At 49.1% G+C, this 19,910-nt stretch overlaps 6 protein-coding genes across 6 annotated transcripts; 4 read left to right on the top strand and 2 right to left on the bottom strand.

Moving 5' to 3' along the window:
- Positions 1-78: 78 nt before the first annotated feature.
- Pmar_PMAR001148 (conserved hypothetical protein) lies at positions 79-2,062 on the bottom strand (the record flags this gene model as incomplete). Its single annotated transcript, XM_002780508.1, has 10 exons — positions 79-266; positions 313-423; positions 470-570; positions 797-965; positions 1,015-1,073; positions 1,118-1,233; positions 1,280-1,441; positions 1,489-1,587; positions 1,757-1,892; positions 1,994-2,062. 10 exons carry the CDS (start codon positions 2,060-2,062, stop codon positions 119-121), a joined length of 1,170 nt encoding a protein of 389 aa, XP_002780554.1. The 3' UTR covers positions 79-118.
- Positions 2,063-4,325: 2,263 nt separating this feature from the next.
- Positions 4,326-4,590, top strand: Pmar_PMAR001147 (hypothetical protein; the record flags this gene model as incomplete). The annotated part of the gene is made up of 2 exons (XM_002780507.1): positions 4,326-4,346; positions 4,390-4,590. 2 exons carry the CDS (start codon positions 4,326-4,328, stop codon positions 4,588-4,590), a joined length of 222 nt encoding a protein of 73 aa, XP_002780553.1.
- Positions 4,591-4,904: 314 nt separating this feature from the next.
- On the top strand, positions 4,905-6,752 carry Pmar_PMAR001146 (Thermophilic serine proteinase precursor, putative; the record flags this gene model as incomplete). Its single annotated transcript, XM_002780506.1, has 12 exons — positions 4,905-4,924; positions 4,972-5,021; positions 5,068-5,262; positions 5,478-5,618; positions 5,664-5,729; positions 5,776-5,834; positions 5,881-5,957; positions 6,010-6,081; positions 6,147-6,282; positions 6,304-6,403; positions 6,537-6,655; positions 6,702-6,752. 12 exons carry the CDS (start codon positions 4,905-4,907, stop codon positions 6,750-6,752), a joined length of 1,086 nt encoding a protein of 361 aa, XP_002780552.1.
- A 2,079-nt stretch (positions 6,753-8,831) lies between these two features.
- Pmar_PMAR001145 (hypothetical protein) lies at positions 8,832-9,299 on the top strand (the record flags this gene model as incomplete). The annotated part of the gene is made up of 1 exon (XM_002780505.1): positions 8,832-9,299. One exon carries the CDS (start codon positions 8,832-8,834, stop codon positions 9,297-9,299), a length of 468 nt encoding a protein of 155 aa, XP_002780551.1.
- A 2,406-nt stretch (positions 9,300-11,705) lies between these two features.
- On the bottom strand, positions 11,706-12,088 carry Pmar_PMAR001144 (hypothetical protein; the record flags this gene model as incomplete). Its single annotated transcript, XM_002780504.1, has 2 exons — positions 11,706-11,897; positions 12,017-12,088. The coding sequence occupies 2 exons, from the start codon at positions 12,086-12,088 to the stop codon at positions 11,706-11,708; spliced, it is 264 nt and encodes an 87-aa protein (XP_002780550.1).
- A 325-nt stretch (positions 12,089-12,413) lies between these two features.
- Positions 12,414-19,477, top strand: Pmar_PMAR001143 (Splicing factor 3B subunit, putative; the record flags this gene model as incomplete). The annotated part of the gene is made up of 38 exons (XM_002780503.1): positions 12,414-12,542; positions 12,596-12,706; positions 12,924-13,041; positions 13,088-13,216; positions 13,266-13,382; positions 13,430-13,550; positions 13,599-13,643; positions 13,712-13,783; positions 13,833-13,912; positions 13,962-14,033; positions 14,110-14,181; positions 14,279-14,347; positions 14,400-14,542; positions 14,583-14,726; positions 14,778-14,836; positions 14,887-15,022; positions 15,076-15,174; positions 15,225-15,323; positions 15,557-15,609; positions 15,654-15,762; positions 15,808-15,928; positions 15,987-16,092; positions 16,295-16,379; positions 16,435-16,530; positions 16,581-16,652; positions 16,701-16,826; positions 17,033-17,171; positions 17,222-17,363; positions 17,414-17,502; positions 17,552-17,684; positions 17,975-18,099; positions 18,152-18,243; positions 18,292-18,350; positions 18,401-18,497; positions 18,542-18,624; positions 19,054-19,153; positions 19,195-19,260; positions 19,304-19,477. The coding sequence occupies 38 exons, from the start codon at positions 12,414-12,416 to the stop codon at positions 19,475-19,477; spliced, it is 3,882 nt and encodes a 1,293-aa protein (XP_002780549.1).
- Positions 19,478-19,910: the final 433 nt, after the last annotated feature.

Below are 19,910 nucleotides of genomic sequence, written 5' to 3'. Positions count from 1 at the left end.
GTCGCAAAGAAAAAACATAGCCTGCCTCCAACAAGCACAATGCATGCGAAGAAACGAACATCTGTGTAATAGCAGAAAATGGAGGATTGACGTGGTGATATACAGCCGAGCACAGCCCCTAAGCTGCCTTCTTAGTCACCTTGTCGGGTCTCTTCGAGCTACTATCACCCTCAGGGGGCTCCACAAGGACGAACTCTTCATACATCGACACAGCAGGGTTGAACGACAAGCCTCCAGAACCATGGCAATCTTCCGAACACGTGTACCTTAAATTGCAAGTCGGCCTAAAGTAGGCAAAAACTGCAGACTCACATCGCGGCTATACCCCACTCCATCTCGTTTTCGTGACCATCAAACCAACCAGAGAGGTAAAACAAAGAAGGCAGCAGCTCGCATTCAAAGACACGTGGAGCTCCACAGGCACTAAGAGAACGAGTAAAAGCATCACCCTCAGGGACCTCCGCAACACCTGCATGGTGACACCCGTCGAGGCGTCGCTTTCTTCCCCAACTCCTCCTCTGCAAATTTACCAGCCCACAAAGGCGACCCGTTATAGTCGTACCGCAACACCTGAAAAAAAGACAAGCAGTGGTGAAAAATACTTTCGCTTTCCTCAGCTGAGCTTGAGAGTTTCCTCACAAAATATTCACGTCAACATACGAATTCGTGTGGAAATGTGCACGAATCAATGAGAATTTCCCAAAAATTTCCCCAGAATTTTCATCTTGTCACCAACATATGTGGTTGACCATGTGCATATTTTCCCGAACTGCATCGTAGTGACGACTATTCCCACCTGGCCGGGTAATCGATCGAGTCGCTCTCGGAACTTCATAAAGTTCACACTCCGCTCGTCCTCGTCGAGACCAGCAAAATCATCGTCGGCTATAACTGCACCATGGCTCTCCTTAACTACAGCCGTTGACGTAGGGTCAGGGTTGCCCGAGTCTAGATATGCCTGGTACCTGCGACCCAGCACCATGAGAATCCAACAACGAGTCGTGAATGCCTCACAGCTCTTTCTCTTTTGTCATACTAGTTTCCCACTTGGCAGGCTCCGGTACTACGTACAGCTGAACGCACGATGACACTTAGCGTGTAACCACGTCGTACTCACCTGATAAGCCGGTGTGAGGGTAATAGTAGTCTCCTCCTTAGGTTTCACAGGTACTCCAAGCACATTGCAAGAGCGATCAGCAGAGGGTGATGATGATGACGAGCCGCCGCCGCCACCTGAAGCCTTCCCACTACAGTTGTGCAAGCGGTCCGTTTTTAAAACCTCCTCTAATCTCAGTTCCAAAGAGAGAGCCGCCTGAGAGTTCCACACCATCCAAGGCATTTGCCAAGTCGCTGAGGTCGAAAGCATCAGCACCAGCCGGCTTCTCCGTCGTAGCCATAAAGTTGAATTTCTCAACGGTCACAGGGCGACTAGCATTGGAACCTGAGCGTCTCTATGGTAGAGCAACTCCAACATGCATCCAACACTACTGTTAGCACTAGTAACAGGCTTCATAGTGCGGAAGCAGCGCCATCCCTTGCCTTGGCGACAACACGCCGTAGACGGGCAAACAAAGACGTGTAGGAACCCTGAGAAAGGAATATGCATACAGTGCCAAGTCATAGTGAATTCGCTATAGATCTTTCTGATCATATGGCAAGACCAGAATACAAGAAATTAACTTGTTCATACCACACATTCGTCCTAATGCGCCTTCATGCTACCGAAAGCACCATCGACACCTATCCCTTTCCTTACTGTAGGTATTGGGATCATAGTCGGAGAAGATTTGCGCAACGAATACCATCTCTTTCCCACATTGGTGACACCGTGGGTAGTGCTCGTGTAACCACGTATTCGGTATAACGTGAGGGTAACCACCCGCGCGGGAAACCTACCATGAGAATCATACCTAGATCTCCATCGCTTGTTGCAACCCTCCACCAGTGAGCTCCAAACAAACTACACTGGAGCCAATGTCAGCTGTTGACTTACCGTCACGTCCCTCGCGAGTTCATCTGGCAACTCCGACTCGGCAAAAACGCCAAGAAATACCCCAGACATTACCAAGTGACCAGGACAGCTAGGCTTCATGCGCCCAATGGAGTTGAGGAAATGCAAGAGCAAGCAAGATTTGCAAGATTTGCGAGATTTGTAAACGTACTCGAGCGAGGAGACGCACGGGGCTCGTATGTGTTACCAATAGTAGAGAACTAGTATCCTTGGCAATTTCGTGGCGCGTGGCAAGATATCATGGTCTTCTCTGAAATTCAGAATCTATTCTTGAATATAATTTTACACGTAAAATGAGACCTGGAGCGCATTATTGAAGAATCCATTACAATCTGACAATCTCCTTCCTAATATCATCAAGGAGTAATTTGAAACTATCAGTAAATATCTGAAGTGTCAGTCAGACTGCATGAAAACCGCATGAACAGCGCAGGTTGCCCTACGATATGCTCATTGGCCATTACGGACTCGTTAGTCGTGTTGGGGGAGTTGTCGAGATCATCGTTCAACACAACCATAGGAGAGAAATCAAACCTTAATCTTGCTTAATTGATCATGCTGCTACGAGTTAGTATAGAGCAAAACGGTCGGGCGGGCGACGACCAAAGATATGAGGATAACGATCACCTTGGGCTTGGATTGTTGCCTAACAGTTCCCTAAGGGAGTCTCCTTCGAATCAGTTCATCCTTGGATGACGGTCCTCACTTGGATAACAGTTCGGGTTTCTGGTTTTCTTGGGATCAGTTCTGCCTTGGATGATGGCCTTCACGGTGAAGGCTTCACCTGGATAAGAGTTCGGGTTTCGGGTTGCCCTGTCGGGTTTCGGGTGGGGTTTCGGGTGTCCAAATTGGAGGTTCCATATCGACAGGATAGTTCCTTGCTGAAGTCAAGGTGGAGTTGATGATGTGGTCACTTTCAGGGACCCACCCGGCTTTGAGAAATAACGTTCCCCCGGGTTCGATAACAATGAGAAAAATGTCCCTAATGTGATGATGACATTTACATGGGAAACTGATTGAAGAATGTGTTTCTGGCCATCCGTGGAAAATTCAAAATGAGTTCCTCCCGGGAACATTATAGGTTCCTGGATGATTCCCTGCACCCTCTAGCAGTGGCCAGTGTACCCTCTATGGAGACTCGGCTGAGCGATATGGCGGGCCATTCTGTCAGGTACCCTCGCGAAGGGTGTTCGAGTCGAAAAAACATGCGTATGATTAACGACGTCAAAACTTGAGTGCCTCTGTTGGAAACTCTTCGCTTTTGCGTTTATGTGTACTGTGGGCGAGACAAGCGATTTGGTGGAGACCCTTCGGGCGGCTCTCTTTCCGGGGTGAACCTTACTAGATGGCCTGAAGCTAGTGGGAAAGGTTGCCACTGCTCCACGGCGCCGCTGAGGACAGTGTTCAGGTCAGCCTGCCTCTGCCGGTGATCCACTATTGACTTGTTGACGAGAGCTTCAACGCTGCCATTGGAAGGTCTCAGTATTACGGGAACTCATTTGGCACATGAAGATTCTCGAATTCTCTTCTGGGGAGGTATGCTGCTGTCTTGGCCACACATTGCTGCGACCAGTTCAATTACGATCAACACACTCCGAATCTCCAGCTGTTGGCCGATGTGATTCCCATCGCCTGGCGGGGGTGAGACTGTCAATGTCATGATGGTCTTCGATCAACAGCGAGTCCGTCGATGAGCACACTGTCAGAGGAGAGAAGAAATATGAACTTTTCCTGGTGATGGTCTTTGGGAACGTTCCTCGGACTGTCCTGGCTTACGGCGACCGCTACTTTGCCTTTTGCAATATGGAGGACCTGTATGGCGATTGCTCTCGTGATGGATGCTCTATTGGCTGGTGTGCTGGCCGAGTATTGTACTGTAAGCTGAATACCGTAAAAGCTGCGCGGCTCTGACATGTTTTCGCCGATGGGGAATTAGTGTGGCTTTGCGAGGTTGATTATCGTGCTGGAACGCACTGGCACCACGGAAGGCGACTTTTGATAGGGCCTATGCATCTCGGACCATACAGTTCTTGTCCTAGTTGAATAAGCAATACAGCATGTTGAGAGGAACACTACTGCGGGGCCATGGGCTTCCTCACGATATGAGACTTTGGCTCACCTGCCAATGATGTTATACTTTCACTTCCTGGACCGCTTTCGCGTTTGTCAATCTGCGCTGATCCCCTGGAAGAGTGTGAGGATTCGGCCGGGAACTCCGAGGATACCCTGAGCTTACTTGATTCCCGAGCACTAAGACGCTGCAGTTCTTCAGTTGATTTTAGCCTCTATAGTCGTAGCAGCTATTAGTACCACTATGAAGTCACTTGGCAATACAGTAAGCGCTCTGTGGGAATTGCAGACTACTTCCACTTTGGTAGATCCTCATCATCCTCGTTGGCTCATCCCTAACTGCAGCCGAGAAGCTCGAGTCCTCATTCAGCACAGAACCGCGGGCTGCGTCCATTGTGGGCAGCGAGCTTCAAATAGAGGATCAAAGTGCAAGTGTGGACGGCCAGGACGATATACTCCCGCCATACAAGCTTATCATCACCACTAATCCTGGTATGGGTTTCCTATGAGTATCATCAACGCACCGGTTGACGCAGATTCCGGTGGTGGTCGTCGCCTCTCGAGCCTTGAGGACCACGTTAGACGATTGAACAACGGAGTGAGAGGAAATGCCGGATGCCTTGGGGGTTCATTTATGGTCTTCTGTAGACGTTAAGCTCGCAGTTCACCACACTCCTGAATAGTATAAAGTCAACTAAAGTACTCGAGAAGATGTCTTTGGAGTTGGTCACTCTGCGCGATACCAGTGAGAGCCTTGTTCGTGGTCAAGCACCGACTCCCCTCGATAGGTTCCTATACGCTGGCCCAGGTTTGTGATTTGTTCATGGAAATACAGCGTGAAGTGTAAGGCGTATGGCTTAGCGTTGAATCGTCCCATTACCACGACTCAGGCATGGAGACGACGATGGACTTCTGTGCGGTCCTGATGAAATCGTTTACGGTGAGCTCCTGGCACGAATTGATGTGGTAGAGATATCCCTTTTCAGCTGACTCGACGGTTCCCAATGACCCGTCTTATATCCTACAGTATCAGCACCCACTCGTGAATATGCCCCAGGCTTGGGACGTTACTACTGGGGACCGCTCTCTGGTGGTGGCACTCATCGATTCGGGGATCGACTATAGTCATCCCGACCTTGCCAACAACATCTGGACAAACCCTGGCGAGATCCCTAATGATGGTGAAAATGAGAGTCTCGGCATTCGAGCACGAATTCCTATTGCAGGCATTGACAACGACAGCAACGGCTACATCGATGATGTCAACGTTGGGACTTCCATCAGAATGACGCGAACCCTATGGACACCTACGGTCATGGCACTCATGTTGGGGGCATTCTAGCGGCCGAAGGTGAAGCTGTATCGCTCTATGGAGAGTACTTGAATAGTATCTCAGGAAACAACAACAGAGGAGTCGCTGGGGTCGCTTGGAAGCTCTCTGTTGTACCACTGAGGTTCCTTAATGAGAAGGGCCAGGGGTATCTCAGCAATGCCCTGGAAGCCATCGACTACGCCATTTTGATGAACATCAGAATGAGTGAGTAACCATTCGAGTGTGATAGTGACCTCACTCACGGTTCAGGCGTGAACAGTTGGAGCTGCACAGGATGCAGTGTTCCCACTCTCGAGACGGCTGTGCAGCGAGCTGGTGAGGAAGTGTTGATGGTCATCACATTGGAGGAATCCATTCTCAGGCCAGGCTGGACACTTGTTCATCACTAGTGCCGGCAATAAGAAGAACAACAATGATGCCGTGAGTCCTATACGCTTGGTGTTCAAGACTTATTCGTGTTACTCAGACTCCCACCATCCCGTGTGGCTTCAACCTGGACAATATCATCTGTGTCGCCGCTACTGACGCCAATGACGTTCTCTTGTGGGTCTCACTATCATCCTCTGCTGGCCCCTTCACGTTCCTTCCTATTCAGGACCAATAGCAACTATGGTGCTACAACGGTAGATCTCGCCGCCCCTGGTGGGTCCATCTACTCTACTAAACCGTGAGTGGAAGGCTGACTGTGAATCGCCAGCACTACGGCATCGGATTTTCAAAGACGTTGTTCAGGTCCAATACGTATGCCTATATGTCCGGTACGTCGATGGCCGTGCCTATGGTGGCGGGAGCAGCCGCTCTGATGTTCGTGGCAAGGCCGCTCGCCACAGCAGCTCAGATCAAGTGGATACTAGTCACTACCGAGTTGGTGTGCATTTGGCCCTTGTAGGCTTCGATCCTCAACACCGTTGAGAGCGTGGCTGGTTTGCAAGGGAAGTGTGTCACTGGTGGTCGGCTGGATGTAGCCGCCGCACTCAGTGATATCACCAGTACGTCGACTTGATGTATCTCTTTTACCAGCGATTGTATTAGGCACAGTGTCGGCATCCTCCATCACGACTACCACCATCTCGCGTACGACTGAGGAGGCATTCTATTGAGACTGGTACCCATTTTGTTCAGCCTGTGAGCAAGCCGCTTACGACGCCTGTGCCGCTCTGGACAACGGAAGCTGGTGCCAATTCGGAGTAACTGTATCGACGTGTCAAGGAGCCTTCTCCCTTCAGTGCCCTTGTGGGCAGGTGAACACCTCTCATACTTAGTTGGCTAGCATTCGTTCGCTCTCAGAACCGTCGGGCCCTCGGCTACCCTGAGCGTGAAGCCGATCTGCATGTTTAACTGTATCGTTCTTTTCCGGGACTGCATGGCTTTAATATTTATATCACTAAACTCATTTTGTGAATCACCTGTGTCTGAATTCATAATCATTATCCAAATTCAACTTTCCAATTGGGCTTGTAGTAGTGCCCTCCAATCGACTCAATATCGAATCGCTTACAAGTTTGACCCAATCGTTCATCTGTCTGTAGTACCTGTGCTTGAAGGTGTTCTCGTGTTGAGTTTTATCTCACAGCAATGATGTTATGAGTCAAAGCTGTTCAGTGATTCAATCCTACGCGGGGGCATGTCGCAACGCGGTTCGTTTCAGAAACATCGCAGTGTAAGAATGGGTTCTTGGAACGTCTAGGTAGTCGGTTTCCGCGATACCATTCCCGTGATACGTATGTGCCCCGTGATACGTATGTCTGTCAAAGCCGATATCAGGACCGATTGGGTCTCTTCATCTAATCGCCTTGCCTGGCGACTGTCACTGGTATGTTCCTTGAACTCCGTATTGCAGTATGGTGGTGCACTACCTATCTGGATCACTTTACCCTTGTGCAGTGATGTGCACTGCTTGTGCACATGACGAGCAGTGTTTATGTGTATTGTTTTCCTTGATCACTCCAAGACAGCAATTAAATCGATGACACATCTTGCATCGATTTTCCACTCATGCAGTTGAAATTGATGTCGATGTAAGCCGTCACGCGACAAGTCTGCCCATTGGAAGCGTTTAAATCGACCTCCTCCACTTCGAATAGTAGTGGGTCTTGATGACAGCTATCGTTAGACTTAGACTTGACATTCTTCTTGGTCGTAACACTGTCATGATATTTGTCGCGACATGCGTGCGCGTGTCACGCATGACCTGCACAGCGCGGTACGCTTACGTGTCATACGGACTCCCTGCGTTCCGTAATACAGAATTTGTATGGTGCGCGCTTGGACAACCTGAACTCAGACTCTCGATCTGCGACCCTAAGCGAGGGTTCAGATGTTAGGAATCTACTGGTTGAGCATGTAGACTCGGGCTTCACGCACTATACCACTACTGCTGTCTCCTTGTGCGTCCCTTGCGAACATCCTCTTGATGCAACGGTGAGCGAAGCGAGACTGTCAAGTCTTGTCTGTTGTTTATCCGATATCGGTATAGCATTGCTTTCAATATGCATGGCAGAATCGAACAGCGCTCAGACTGATGACGCTCGGGTGCCAAGTAAGAGTTAGATCGCACGAGTAGCGAGATCGATTATAGTATTGAACATTGACGATAGAAGTAAACAAGTATTAAATACAGAAACTACCGAGGGTTCACCTTCTCATTACTCGGGAACCCCATAGACACTGAGATTAGGACAGGCATACATGAAACTGGCGGCCGCCAAATGGAGATTCACTGCGAAACATGATTCACGTATGCAGACCCACACATGGTTTAACCATGATGGTTACACGAGACGATGGAAGCCCAACCGCACTTCAACCACCGAAATGTAACCAGTCCAAGTCCCCCCAACGTCAAGAGAAGGGCGGGAAGGGAAGACGTTTAATCAACACACATAAGATGGAGAACATATCCCAATCACGCTGCGATTAGCTTACTAGCCAACCGCAAGTAGTGCAGAACGCACAAGTAATTGGCGCACGCCATTGGCACACATTTGTTCAATTCTGTCTTCCAAGAGAATACCTCAGCTGAGTGTTTCCCCCCCCAAGATATCCTAGTGTATTTCTCTACGACATCTCAATATCATATGACCGATCAACAGCACGCATACGTCCCAACAATTGGAGGAGCACGCATGAACAACAACATGGCACGCATACGATCCACTGCGATGCCTCCTAATCCTCAATATAGTAGAACGTGAAATCTGGTGAATCGAAAGTTTGAGAAGTCTTTCTGCCTCGCATTGGTTACATCCGTCTAGTTACACAACATCGTCACACAAGTTGGAACTGCCAAGTTGTGTAGGCATCGCCGGTCGACTGTGCTGTGGCATGGAACGGGCCAGGTTAACTGGATTGTAATTTATATCCCTGGTATGCAATGATATTAGAGAATTGTTTATGGTAGCTTACTTGACCGAATCCATGCTTTGCCACCTTTTTCGGCTCATACTCGTCGGTGTTGCCCTATCCCACGTCGGTGTTGTCCTATCCCACGTCGGTGTTGCCCTATCCCGCGAGCCCACTGGTTCATATACCGCGACCAGGACTGAACCTGGTTATCTGAATTTGACGTATACATTCCCATCCTATAGACTTAAAGTGTTCATTGAGTTCTCCTGTGCGTCGGGCATGACACCTATTAGGGGGATCTTCCCTCTCATTAAGGAATCCGATGTGCTCTACAAAATAGGTTTCACGGATCCTGAGAACGGGTTCATAACTCCTGAATGTCTCGCCTTCATAACGAGCTTTAGGAGCGCATGCCCGGCGTATAAGGCTCTCAAGCATGGGGATTTCTATGATATACAATATGATGTTAAGCACGACCGCCCTACTGTTCGGGTCCACGGTATCGCGTTTGAGCTCGTACACAAGGAAGCTCCTCATTAGTTGATGGAAATCCGACGGTAGAACCCTCAGGGTATCAGGCGCTTTGGCTTACCACTATTCAGACATTTCTGGGTCGTCCATTTTACAATTATTATGCGAGTACGTTGAATAACCTTGGATGGCTGCCATTTGATGGCCCGTCCCCATTTCTGGGAGCATTTTTAGGCAATACGGTGACGTCGACTCCTCGAGTGTTATAGTCATCGTAGTTGTTTTATGGAGTCTTGATGAATATTGATGATACTTCGCAGCTCGTTCATCTGTACCATCTTTCTCTCTCGCCTATGCTCCCGTATTCCGGTCTTACGACCGGTACGATTGTTTGTTTACCATACCTCCTTAACATTTAGGTCCTGTGAGATCCATTAAGCCTCCGATTGTGTAGGACATCTTCTTGTTGTGTGGAACACTCTCTAGCTCGACGCTAGTATGCTAGAAGCGCTATTAGAGGGTACGGTTTGGATAAGTCATAATCCATCAACACTTGAGTGTGTTGAGTTGTCCTTCGAGTGACTTCCTGGCTCGGTGATTTGTCGCTTTTTCGACAAACATGACATTGATCGCTCCGGTGGTGCGCATAGGTTAAGTGCACAACGCTTAGTACACGTTCCCCCGTTGCGGGGTTATTAAACGGATTATCGGTTTATAATGTTGATAGTAGCTCTATTATAGTTAGTATCATTATCATTTCCTAATGGTTAATTCCGTAGATAACGACACTCTTGAGTTAGCGCTGGGAAGACTCGACCTTGAGCCAAGTGAAACCGCAGTCTCAAAGTTCGGGATAGCCTCGGGTTACACCAGTTAGGAGCTTCTATCGGAGTCTGAACTCATCCTGGAGATAAAATCGGGCTTCTGTCTCGTCACATTAACTGAGACCGTCGATAAACACAAGGAGGAATATCATATTGCGAATACAAGCGCTAACTAATTACTTCAGTGGTAGGTCTTCGTCACGAAGGGGCGGAGCTCGCTTAGTCCGCATGTTTTGATTGAAGAGTGGACAAATAAAGATCGCATGGTCATTTCAGCCATAGATCTCGAATCTCACACCAAACTCTACCCTGAAATAAGTCCCCGGTTCGATCTCAGGGTGAGACATTTTCCGTCGAAAATTGTTTTCTCATATATTCCTAGAAGCGGTGGGCATACTCGAGTTTTTCGATTTTTCTGCAAACCTCGCAGCAAAGAGGACTCGTTTGATCCGTCTGATGCGCTCCGACACTTGGTAGTCGGGTCAGAATAATTCATCGCGCACGCACAAACGCGCAACGCGGAGGTGCCTGTTGTTGCGTATATGCTCCTCTAGCTTCCCTCGCTCAGCAATTTCAGTGGTTCCATGTTTGTGTGATGGCAAAACGGTGATGAAAAAACATGGCAAAACATGTTCGTGATGGCAAAACAGTTTATTGATTTAGTCCCACGCGGCGGCATGCAGAATGTCATGACGAGAGATCACAAATCGCAACACGGTTTGCTTCAGAAATACCACGCTGCGAGAGTGGGTCGTTGGGAACGTCTAAATAGCCTATTTTTGCGATACGTATGTGCCCCGTGATACGTATGGCTGTCAAAACCGATATCAGGACCGATTGGATCTCTTTACCTAATCGTTTTGTCTGGTGATTGTCACTGATATGTTCCTTGAAGTCCGCATTGCAGTATGGTGATGCACTGCTTACAATGATCACTTCACCATTGTACAGTAATGTGCACTGCTTGAGCACATCACGAGCAGTGTTCATGTGGATTGCTATACTTGCTCACTCCAAGACAGCTCAGCAACTGAATCGATGACAGATCTTTCATGGATTTTCCACTCATGCACTTGAAATTAATGTCGATATAAACCGCCACGCGATGAGTCTGCCCAGTGGAAGCACTTGCATCGACCTCCTCCACTTCGAATAGTAGTAGGTATTGATGACAGTAAACCCAAGAAGAATTCATTCGACTATTTACTTGAGCGTAATGTCACTCGAATTTACAGCAGTGCTCCTCTTTCAGGAGTCAATGAATCGGAGATGCATGGGAAGCTTACCCCGTCTTTCTCGCTCGTCTCTTGAAAGGGCACGGAACTGGTCCCGCCCCAGGATCGGCCTGTTACGAACGTCGTAGCTCTCTTTCGTAACAGTGCATAAATACGCGACAAGACGTTGATCTTTTTTCATATCGCCTTTTTCCTGCAGTTCTCTATATGCGGCTTTGACCATCGCTATGCATCGATCGTTTGTTTGGTTCGTGTCTGCTAACTCGGATTTCAACGGTTCCATGTTTGTGTTCACGGATAGTCTCGGGATCGGCTGTCGATAGCCACCAGTTACGGCATCGTCTCTGAAATGAGGTTGCATTAACATCCATGAGGGAATCATGGGTCCAGCTTGAAAGATCACAGCCTTTGCTCACCTACCGTTTGAATAAGGTGTGACTACTGCTCTTCTTATTCACACAGTCTAGTTTCTCAATACTGATACCGTTGTCGTACTTGAAGTAGGCAAGATACTCGGGAGCCTTGGTGATCAGCTTCTTGACAATAGAGACGGGCATCTTCTCCTTTACCAAGCAGTTGTAAGATTGTTCTCCCGCTGGTGCTGGTACCTGGTAGGATAATCAGCAGGAGTGAATTCAACGAATCAGATGTGAAATTAAGAATCGATCGTGACCATAGGAGTGGAAACCGATCCTAAGATGGAGTTCAATGAAGATAGAGAACTTACCACTTCAATGGTACCGTAAACCAGTCTCATATAATGAGAGATGCCCAGCGATAGAATGCATACGCTTCTCATAATCGTGGTAGGTAGTGATGGCAGGGTGATTTGGTCGTCATGAAGTTGCGCGGTTGAGGTAGCGCTCGCCATTCTGATCGATACAGAACTTCACCATTAACATGAAGTTCGTCGTATCTTGGCCACTGCTAGGTTACCGATCACTATTGTTTCAACTGCGTTGTCTCGATGAACTCTCTTCATTGCGAACTCAACCACTTCTGATTTGCACGGCGTTGCTGGTCTGTTTTTGATACCACATCGACTCGTTTTTGATACACAATAGGAATGAGCGAATTCGTTGCCATTCTGTTGGTTGACGAGTAGTTGTTCTTCGCCTCTAACCATGGCAACAACTAAGCCCGACAAACGAGTGGATGACGACCTCGAAGGCGAGGATGAACTTACGCAGCAGGAGCGACAGAAGGGAGTCTATCAGCGTCAGGGCACTTATAGGGAAAAGGCCTTGCATAGAGTAAGGCTGCTCCATCCCTGGGGTGACAGGCACGAAGTACTGTTGTCGTTCAGGTCCTGTCACCACAGCGTGCTGATCCCTTTTCGGCTTCGACACCTGCTGCTGATTTGACTACTTATTCGGATGTGGCACAACAGGCTACTCTTCAGAAGGAGAGGGCTGAGGTAGTAATCATCGTCAGTAGTGGGTGATGAGGGAGTCGGTAATCGGATCGACTCTCGGCCACAAATCGGGGGTTTCTGTATCGCATTCTTCGAGTACCGGTTTTTGAGAAATTGATGGGCCGCATTTTTGCTCTATATTGCTTCGGAAGTACTTAGAAGAGGTTCTGCGTTGGTTCCCTGCAGTGGTGATGGTCACTCGGGTTTGTGATTGACTTAGGTGTTGAGGCAAATCCAGGCGCAGAAGAAGGAAGGTGAAAACGGTGTTGGCGTCAAGCGGAAGGATGAGGACAGGGACGAAGATTATAAAAAAGAGGGGTCCAAGAAGCGCCGCAGTGGTAATACTACTGGCTACTTGATTTTACTAAGCTGAATTCCTCATAGACGACGGTATCAAGGAAGCCGACGACGATCGGTGGGAGACCCCTGTAGGTGGGTCGGGCGAGTGGGGGGAGACGCCGGCTGTTGGGTCCTTTGGTGGTCCTGAGCCTACTATGAAGACAAAGAGGAAGCGTACGACTCGCATGGTTGGGGAAAGCGAATAGTTGTGGCGGCTTGTTAGGTGTATCGCGCTTCTCGGATGCTCCCTCTGGTGGGGAGACTCCTGATGGGAGTGGAAGTATGGGGGAGACTCCAGTGACTAGGAGTAGATGGGATGATGCTGTGGGTCGCACGCCTGGTAACGACGTGTAGCCAGGTGTCGAAATTCGATGGTGGTGATCTCAGTTGGGGCGGGAGCAACTCCTGGAGCTACCCCTTTGGTGGCTGCGACACCGGGCACGACGCCACTGTTTCAGCCGGGCATGGAGACGCCTATGGGCCTCACACCTCAGTTTCAGGCGGCTGGGTAGGATAGTAGAGGGGGTATGTGGTCATTGTGGAGGAGTTGGCGTAGGTATGGTATGACTCGACTGGACGCAGAACTGGATGTGAGGAATAGGTAGGAAGGCGGAGATGCACCAGAGGACCTGAGGACCTGAGGACCTGAGGACATGGGTCTGGGTATAGATACATGACGGACGATGAGATCGATGCACTACTGCCGTTGACTGGATATGAAATCGTGAAGCCACCAGAAGGGTGATAAGGGATGTGCGTGGGGTTAGTGAAGGACTCTGGGTGTGCTCAGATATGAGGCGCAGCAACAGGCTCATAGGATAAGCGTTAATCAGGCGGCGACTCCACTGGGGGAGACCACGGGGTTCTCGAGTAAGGACGGATTGGTGTGCAGAGTAGTTGCCTTTATCGTTCTGTTCAGTGCCATCTGGAGGGGCTACACCTGCGATGATGGCCGGGCTGGACGCCTCAACTGCGGGCCTCAGTGATGCTGGTACGGGACTTGTCCACCCCAAGTGAGTTTATTGAGGACGGTTGACGAGGTATAGGGCGTATGTGTAGATATGGAGGAGCTGGAGACCTGCCGGACCTGCGGCCTGAGGATGTACAGCACTTCTCGGCTCTGATACAGGTAGGACCGTGTCGCTGGTGTTTGAGAGTACTAGAAGAAGTACTACTGCGACCATTGGGTCGCAATGGTTTACGATGACGGTGTTGTTTGGTAGGGTGGAGAGACAGATGATAATCTGAGCCCAGAAGAGGCTAAGGAGAGGAAGGTCATGGCGTTGTTGTTGAAAGTCAAAAACGGTAGGTTGGGCCGTGTGGGGTAGCCCCTGGGTTAATGGTGATGTGTGGATAGGCACACCACAGATGCGTAAGATGGCAATGAGGGAGATCACAGAACGTGCGAAGCAGTTTGGACCGGACGCCTTGTTCAACCAGATCCTCCCGTTGCTCATGAGTACCACCTTGGAGGACCAAGAACGACATCTGTTGGTGAAGGTGAGGAGTCGTGGACCGGCTTGGGCTCAGATGAGTTTAGGTCATCGATCGTGTTCTCCACAAGCTGGACGATATGGTCCGCCCCTACGTCCATAAGATTCTGGTCGTCATAGAGCCGCTATTGATTGATGAGGATTACTTTGCTCGAGTGGAGGGACGGGAGATCATCTCGAATCTATCTAAAGTAGAGCGGTTTGTGTGGGGGTACGTTGTTGGTGTTTATGCCTCTCCTCAGGCAGCTGGCTTGGCCACGATGATCGCCACTATGAGACCAGATATAGACCACCCTGATGAGTAGGTGTCTGGGGTGGTCCTTCTGTGGGTTCACAGCATTGTACGTGTAGGTACGTCCGTAATACGACCGCTAGGGCGTTCGCGGTGGTGGCCAGTGCCCTTGGTGTGCCGCAGATTATGCTGTTCTTAAAGGCAGTGTGTCAGAGTAAGAAGAGTTGGCAGGCCAGACACACTGGCATTAAAATCGTACTACTGGGATGTGGGTGGTCGTGTTGACGGCAGTTGGTGGTGGCATTCAGGTACAGCAGATAGCCCTATTGATGGGGTGTGGGGTACTGCCATACTTGAAGCAGTTGGTAGACATAGTACAGTTCGGATTGGGGGATGAGCAGCAGAAGGTGCGAGTTGACTATGGGGGATGAGGGAGGGCTGTGAACGTGGTGTGTAGGTTCGTACGATAACAGCGTTGGCTTTGGCGGCCTTGGCTGAGGCCTCGTTCCCCTATGGTATTGAGTGCTTTGATAGTGTCCTTAGGCCACTGTGGCGGGTAGGTTCTCGTGGCTTTATTTCGACTTGGTTCATTTCGCTCTCCTCAGCTGACTCTAGGAGTTTCCTCACTAATTATAGGAGTTTATATGCAAAGTAGAGTGGAATTGTACAGGAATCAACCAAAATTTTCGAAAATTTCCTCAGAATTTTCATATTGTCACGAACATATGTGGTTGACCATGTGCATATTCCCCCCTACACACTGTTGGTGGTTGCACTTGTTGTTTTCAGGGTATATGTGAGCACCGTGGTAAGGGGCTTGCGGCGTTTCTGAAGGCTATAGGGTGAGCAGTGACTTGTGGAATGGTCAGGAGTAGATCTGCTATAGGTACATCATACCTCTGATGGACGCCGAACATGCCAACTACTACACTCGGGAGGTTATGATTATCTTGGTACGAGAGTTCTCTACTCCTGATGAGGAAATGAAGAAAATCGTAGGTTATTGCTCGGTCGTGGTGGTGGTTACTGTAGTAGGGTAGGTGCTGAAAGTCGTGAAGCAGTGTGTGGCCACTGAGGGTGTGGAGGCGGCGTATGTTCGAGAGGATATCCTCCCACCGTTCTTCAGGAACTTTTGGGTGGTTCGTATGGCAGCTGATCGAAGTGAGTGGGCGTAGTGTTGGAAATTTATGGGGTACGTGTGGTGGTGGTGGTGTTGTAGGGAACTATAGACAGTTGGTGGACACGACTGTGGAGCTGGCGAGAAAAGTCGGCGGAGCGGAGATTGTTCAGAGAGTTGCTGAAGATTTGAAGGATAATAATGAGGCGTAGTGATCGGGTGGTGATGGTTGGGTGTGAGGAACCTATAATGTTCCCGGGGGGGGGGAACTCATTTTGAATTTTCTACATGGACAGGAACACATTCTTCAATCAGTTTCCCATGTAAATGTCATAATTATCAAACCCTGAGGAACGTTATTTCTCAAAGCTAAATGGATGTGTGGTTGGGTGTGAGCATTGATGTGGCAGGTATCGGCGAATGGTGATGGAAACCATCGAGAAGATCGTGGACGAGATGGGCGTCCAGGATGTGGACTCGCGTCTTGAAGAACAGGTAGGTGGTTGGTGGGCTTAGCGGAGCGAAGGCGGATTGATGTTGATATTTTTAGATTGTCGATGGTATGTTGTATGCCTTTCAAGAGCAATCTTCGGATGATACGGAGACTATGCTCAATGGCTTTGGCACTATCGTCAACTGCTTGGGGGTACCGCGGGCGTTCTGGAGTGATCGAGGTTTGTATGGCTATTGCTATAGGTGCGTATTAAGCCGTACTTGCCGCAGATCGCTGGTATCATTCGATGGAGGCTAAACACGCCTAGTGCTAGGGTAAGGAAGCCTGTCTTGTTTGGGGGGTAGGTAGTGGTATGGAGTGAGGTACGCCAACAAGCGGCCGATTTGATAGCACGCATCGCTGGAGTTATGAAGTTATGCGGCGAGGAACAGATGCTGGGACACTTCGGCCTGTTCCTATATGAGTATCTCGGTGAGGAGTATCCTGAGGTGAGCTTTTGTTTTGGGGGAGGTCTAGTTTTGATGGTGGAGTGGTATTAAATGTCATAAATGCTTTGAAAACGACTTGGGTGCATCTGGGTATTGTAAGTGCTGAAAGCAGACTTAGTCGTACGATCCACTGAGATTCATGCTGTGTTGCGCCGATTCGTATCCTCCTAGCGAATGCGAACTCCATCAGAACATGATGGTGTCAGGTGCTGGGGTCGATCCTGGGTGCGTTGAAGGCTATCGTGAACGTGATCGGTATGACCAAGATGTCGCCGCCAATCAAGGATCTGTTACCCCGGCTAACACCAATCCTCAAGAATCGTCACGAGAAAGTAGAGGAGAACTGTGAGTCTCTATTACCTCTCAGTCTCTATGCGTGATAATGTGGTCTTCAGGCATCGACCTGATCGGCCGAATCGCCGACCGTGGCGCTGATCTGGCCCCACCAAGGGAATGGAATCGAATCTGTTTCGACCTGTTGGAGCTCCTCAAAGCGCAGAAGAAGGGCATCCGGCGAGCTGCAGTGAATACCTTTGGGTGAGCTAGATGTGTTTGGTGGCGAGGTGGGGGAAGGCGGTCGCTGGTAGATACATTGCTAAGGCGATTGGCCCACACGATGTGATTGCAACTTTGCTCAATAATCTCAAGGTTCAAGAGCGACAGTTGAGGGTGTGCAGTAAGTAGTGGGAATTTCGTGGCGCGCGGTAGTTTTGTGTGGATGTCAGCAACTGTGGCTATTGGCATCGTCGCTGAGACTTGTGGACCCTTCACTGTGTTGCCTGCTATTATGAACGAGTACAAGGTGCCTGAGCTACACGTGCAGAATGGCATTCTCAAGAGTTTATCATTCATGTTCGAGTAAGATCCACTGAGATTGGGTTCGCATTGGGTGTTTTATCATTCGCTTAGTCGAAAAACGTGTTGGTGACTACACGAAAATTCTAGAAATTTTTGGAATTTCTTTTTTGTTTTTGTGCACTTCTACGCTGTATATGAAGATCTATGACTAGTGAGGATATGAGCCTGAGCTCAGTTGAGGTAAGCGAACATATACACCAACACTGAGCACTTGTCGATCGATGCGATGGTCGCATTAGAATGATTAGTCTGTATGCAACTAGAAGGGTAACAGGTCTACTGTGTACCAGGTATATCGGCGAGATGGGTAAGGACTATGTCCACGCGGTGACGCCCCTGTTCGAGGATGCACTTATTGATAGAGATCTAGTTCATCGCCAGACTGCTACCTGGGCCGTTAAGCATATGGCATTAGGTGATTGCTCACTGTACATGTGGGGCGGGTTGTATTGCTGTTGGTATTGCAGGCGTACATGCGCTGGGCCAAGAGGAGTGTTTGGAACATTTGATGAATTATATTTTCCCCAATATCTTCGAGACGGCCCCTCATATGATACAGGTGCAGCTCTCTCGGGGTGGTAGTTGGATATGTAGTTCTCGTTTATAGGCGTTCTTTGATGCTATGGATGCTATGCGAGTTAGCATTGGTCCTTGCCGGGTCTTACAGTAGGTTTCAACGTAGCCTTTGGTTGTGCCTAGTGATGTTACATATTCAGGTATGTAGTGCAAGGGCTTTGGCATCCAGCCCGAAGAGTGAGGGAGTGCTACTGGCGGGTGTACAACTCTCTGTATATTGGCGCTGAGGATGCACTGGTAGTATTGAAGGCGATAGTTGGTCGGGACGGTGTAAATCGTAGGTTGCGTTCTATCCCCGAGTTCCCTTGACGTGGGATGGTCAGGATGAAGAGCAGGACCATCCGGAAGTACCCAGGCTTGGACCGTAAGCTGGTGAGGAGGCAGGGGTTCGGGTTTATGCTGTAGTAGGTACAACAATCGATATTGGCGGACTGAGATGGATTTGATCATTTGATGAGGGAAAATCGTCACCGCGCCAAAAAATTGCGGAATGGCTTTACGTTACAGTCGAACGTTGTTTACTATTCGAGTTTCGATGAGGGAGTGAGTAGTTGTGTAGCGTTTCTCTTTCAAGGGGGGGGGGGGGGTGAAACTGATAGTATTAGTATTTTCACTAGGGATGACAGCAACGTCCTCGTGGACGGAGGTGAATCTGTCAAAATGGGCGATCAAGTACTTGATAGACTCTGGCAATTGGGAGTGTGTAAACTTCCCTGAGAGGGAAGGCGAAACGACTCCTACTATGAAGTGTTAGCTTCGAGGGTGGCGGTCGCCTGGATGATGTTGATATTAGGATTTTGAAGGTGCATGTAAGGGAATGCGATGTGAGTGCAACGGTAAGTCAAAAGGGTGTCACCGTCATTTACGAGATTCGCCTTACTGCTGATATCAAGGTGAGTCGCAGTTGAGTGTTTGAGTTTCATGTAGTGGTCAGGTTACACTTCCGATAGATAAAGGAAGGTCAATGTGTGAGGCTAAAGGGGAGATCAGTGTTCCGTCGGTGAGGGTATCACCTGTGCTGATGAAGCAACTGGTGGCCTCAGATTGACTCAGTGGATGCTGAGGACGAGTTCCGTGATGCGAAGGTTAACTTTATACCGTCGATGAATGTCCAGCCGGGGGCGGGCGAGGTCGGTTTGGTCGGTTTTGTGAGGTGTATTGGTGTTGGTCGTTCAGAATTTGAGAGCGTTAGTGTGCTCACTATTGGAACGGTGTAAAAGAGATGTGCCTGGTGTGGTACGGAGGGTGTTACTGCAGTTTGATCGGCGCGTTAAGGGAGAGGCATCCACCGCTTTACTGTCAGGACGATCCATCTAAATGTTCAGTTTCTATTCATGACCCTTGCGTTTTTCGTGGCTAAAGGTGCTGTCAATACTTGAGGGGGAGGGGTGGCTGGCAGCCTGCCAGTGGCGAGTCTAATATCGATACCAGATATTATGATGAAGGATAGACCTCTATTGATATCAAGTTGTGATAGGGGATAGACCTTAGTGACGATCTCCCATGTCCACAGGAATATTTCCGACCCAATGAATATCATAGCCCAGGCGTTAATAGATATTAATAATACTCTGTCGTATTCCTCAGTGATAGAGTATGCTGGTGCTGTTCCCGACGGCAGCGTTCAACTGTATAATATCAGTGAGGCAC

This window comes from Perkinsus marinus, assembly GCF_000006405.1.
Source record: "Perkinsus marinus ATCC 50983 genomic scaffold scf_1104296944404, whole genome shotgun sequence".
Classification (NCBI taxonomy): Eukaryota; Perkinsozoa; order Perkinsida; family Perkinsidae; genus Perkinsus; species Perkinsus marinus.
This window is presented reverse-complemented; position numbering and strand designations above follow the sequence as displayed.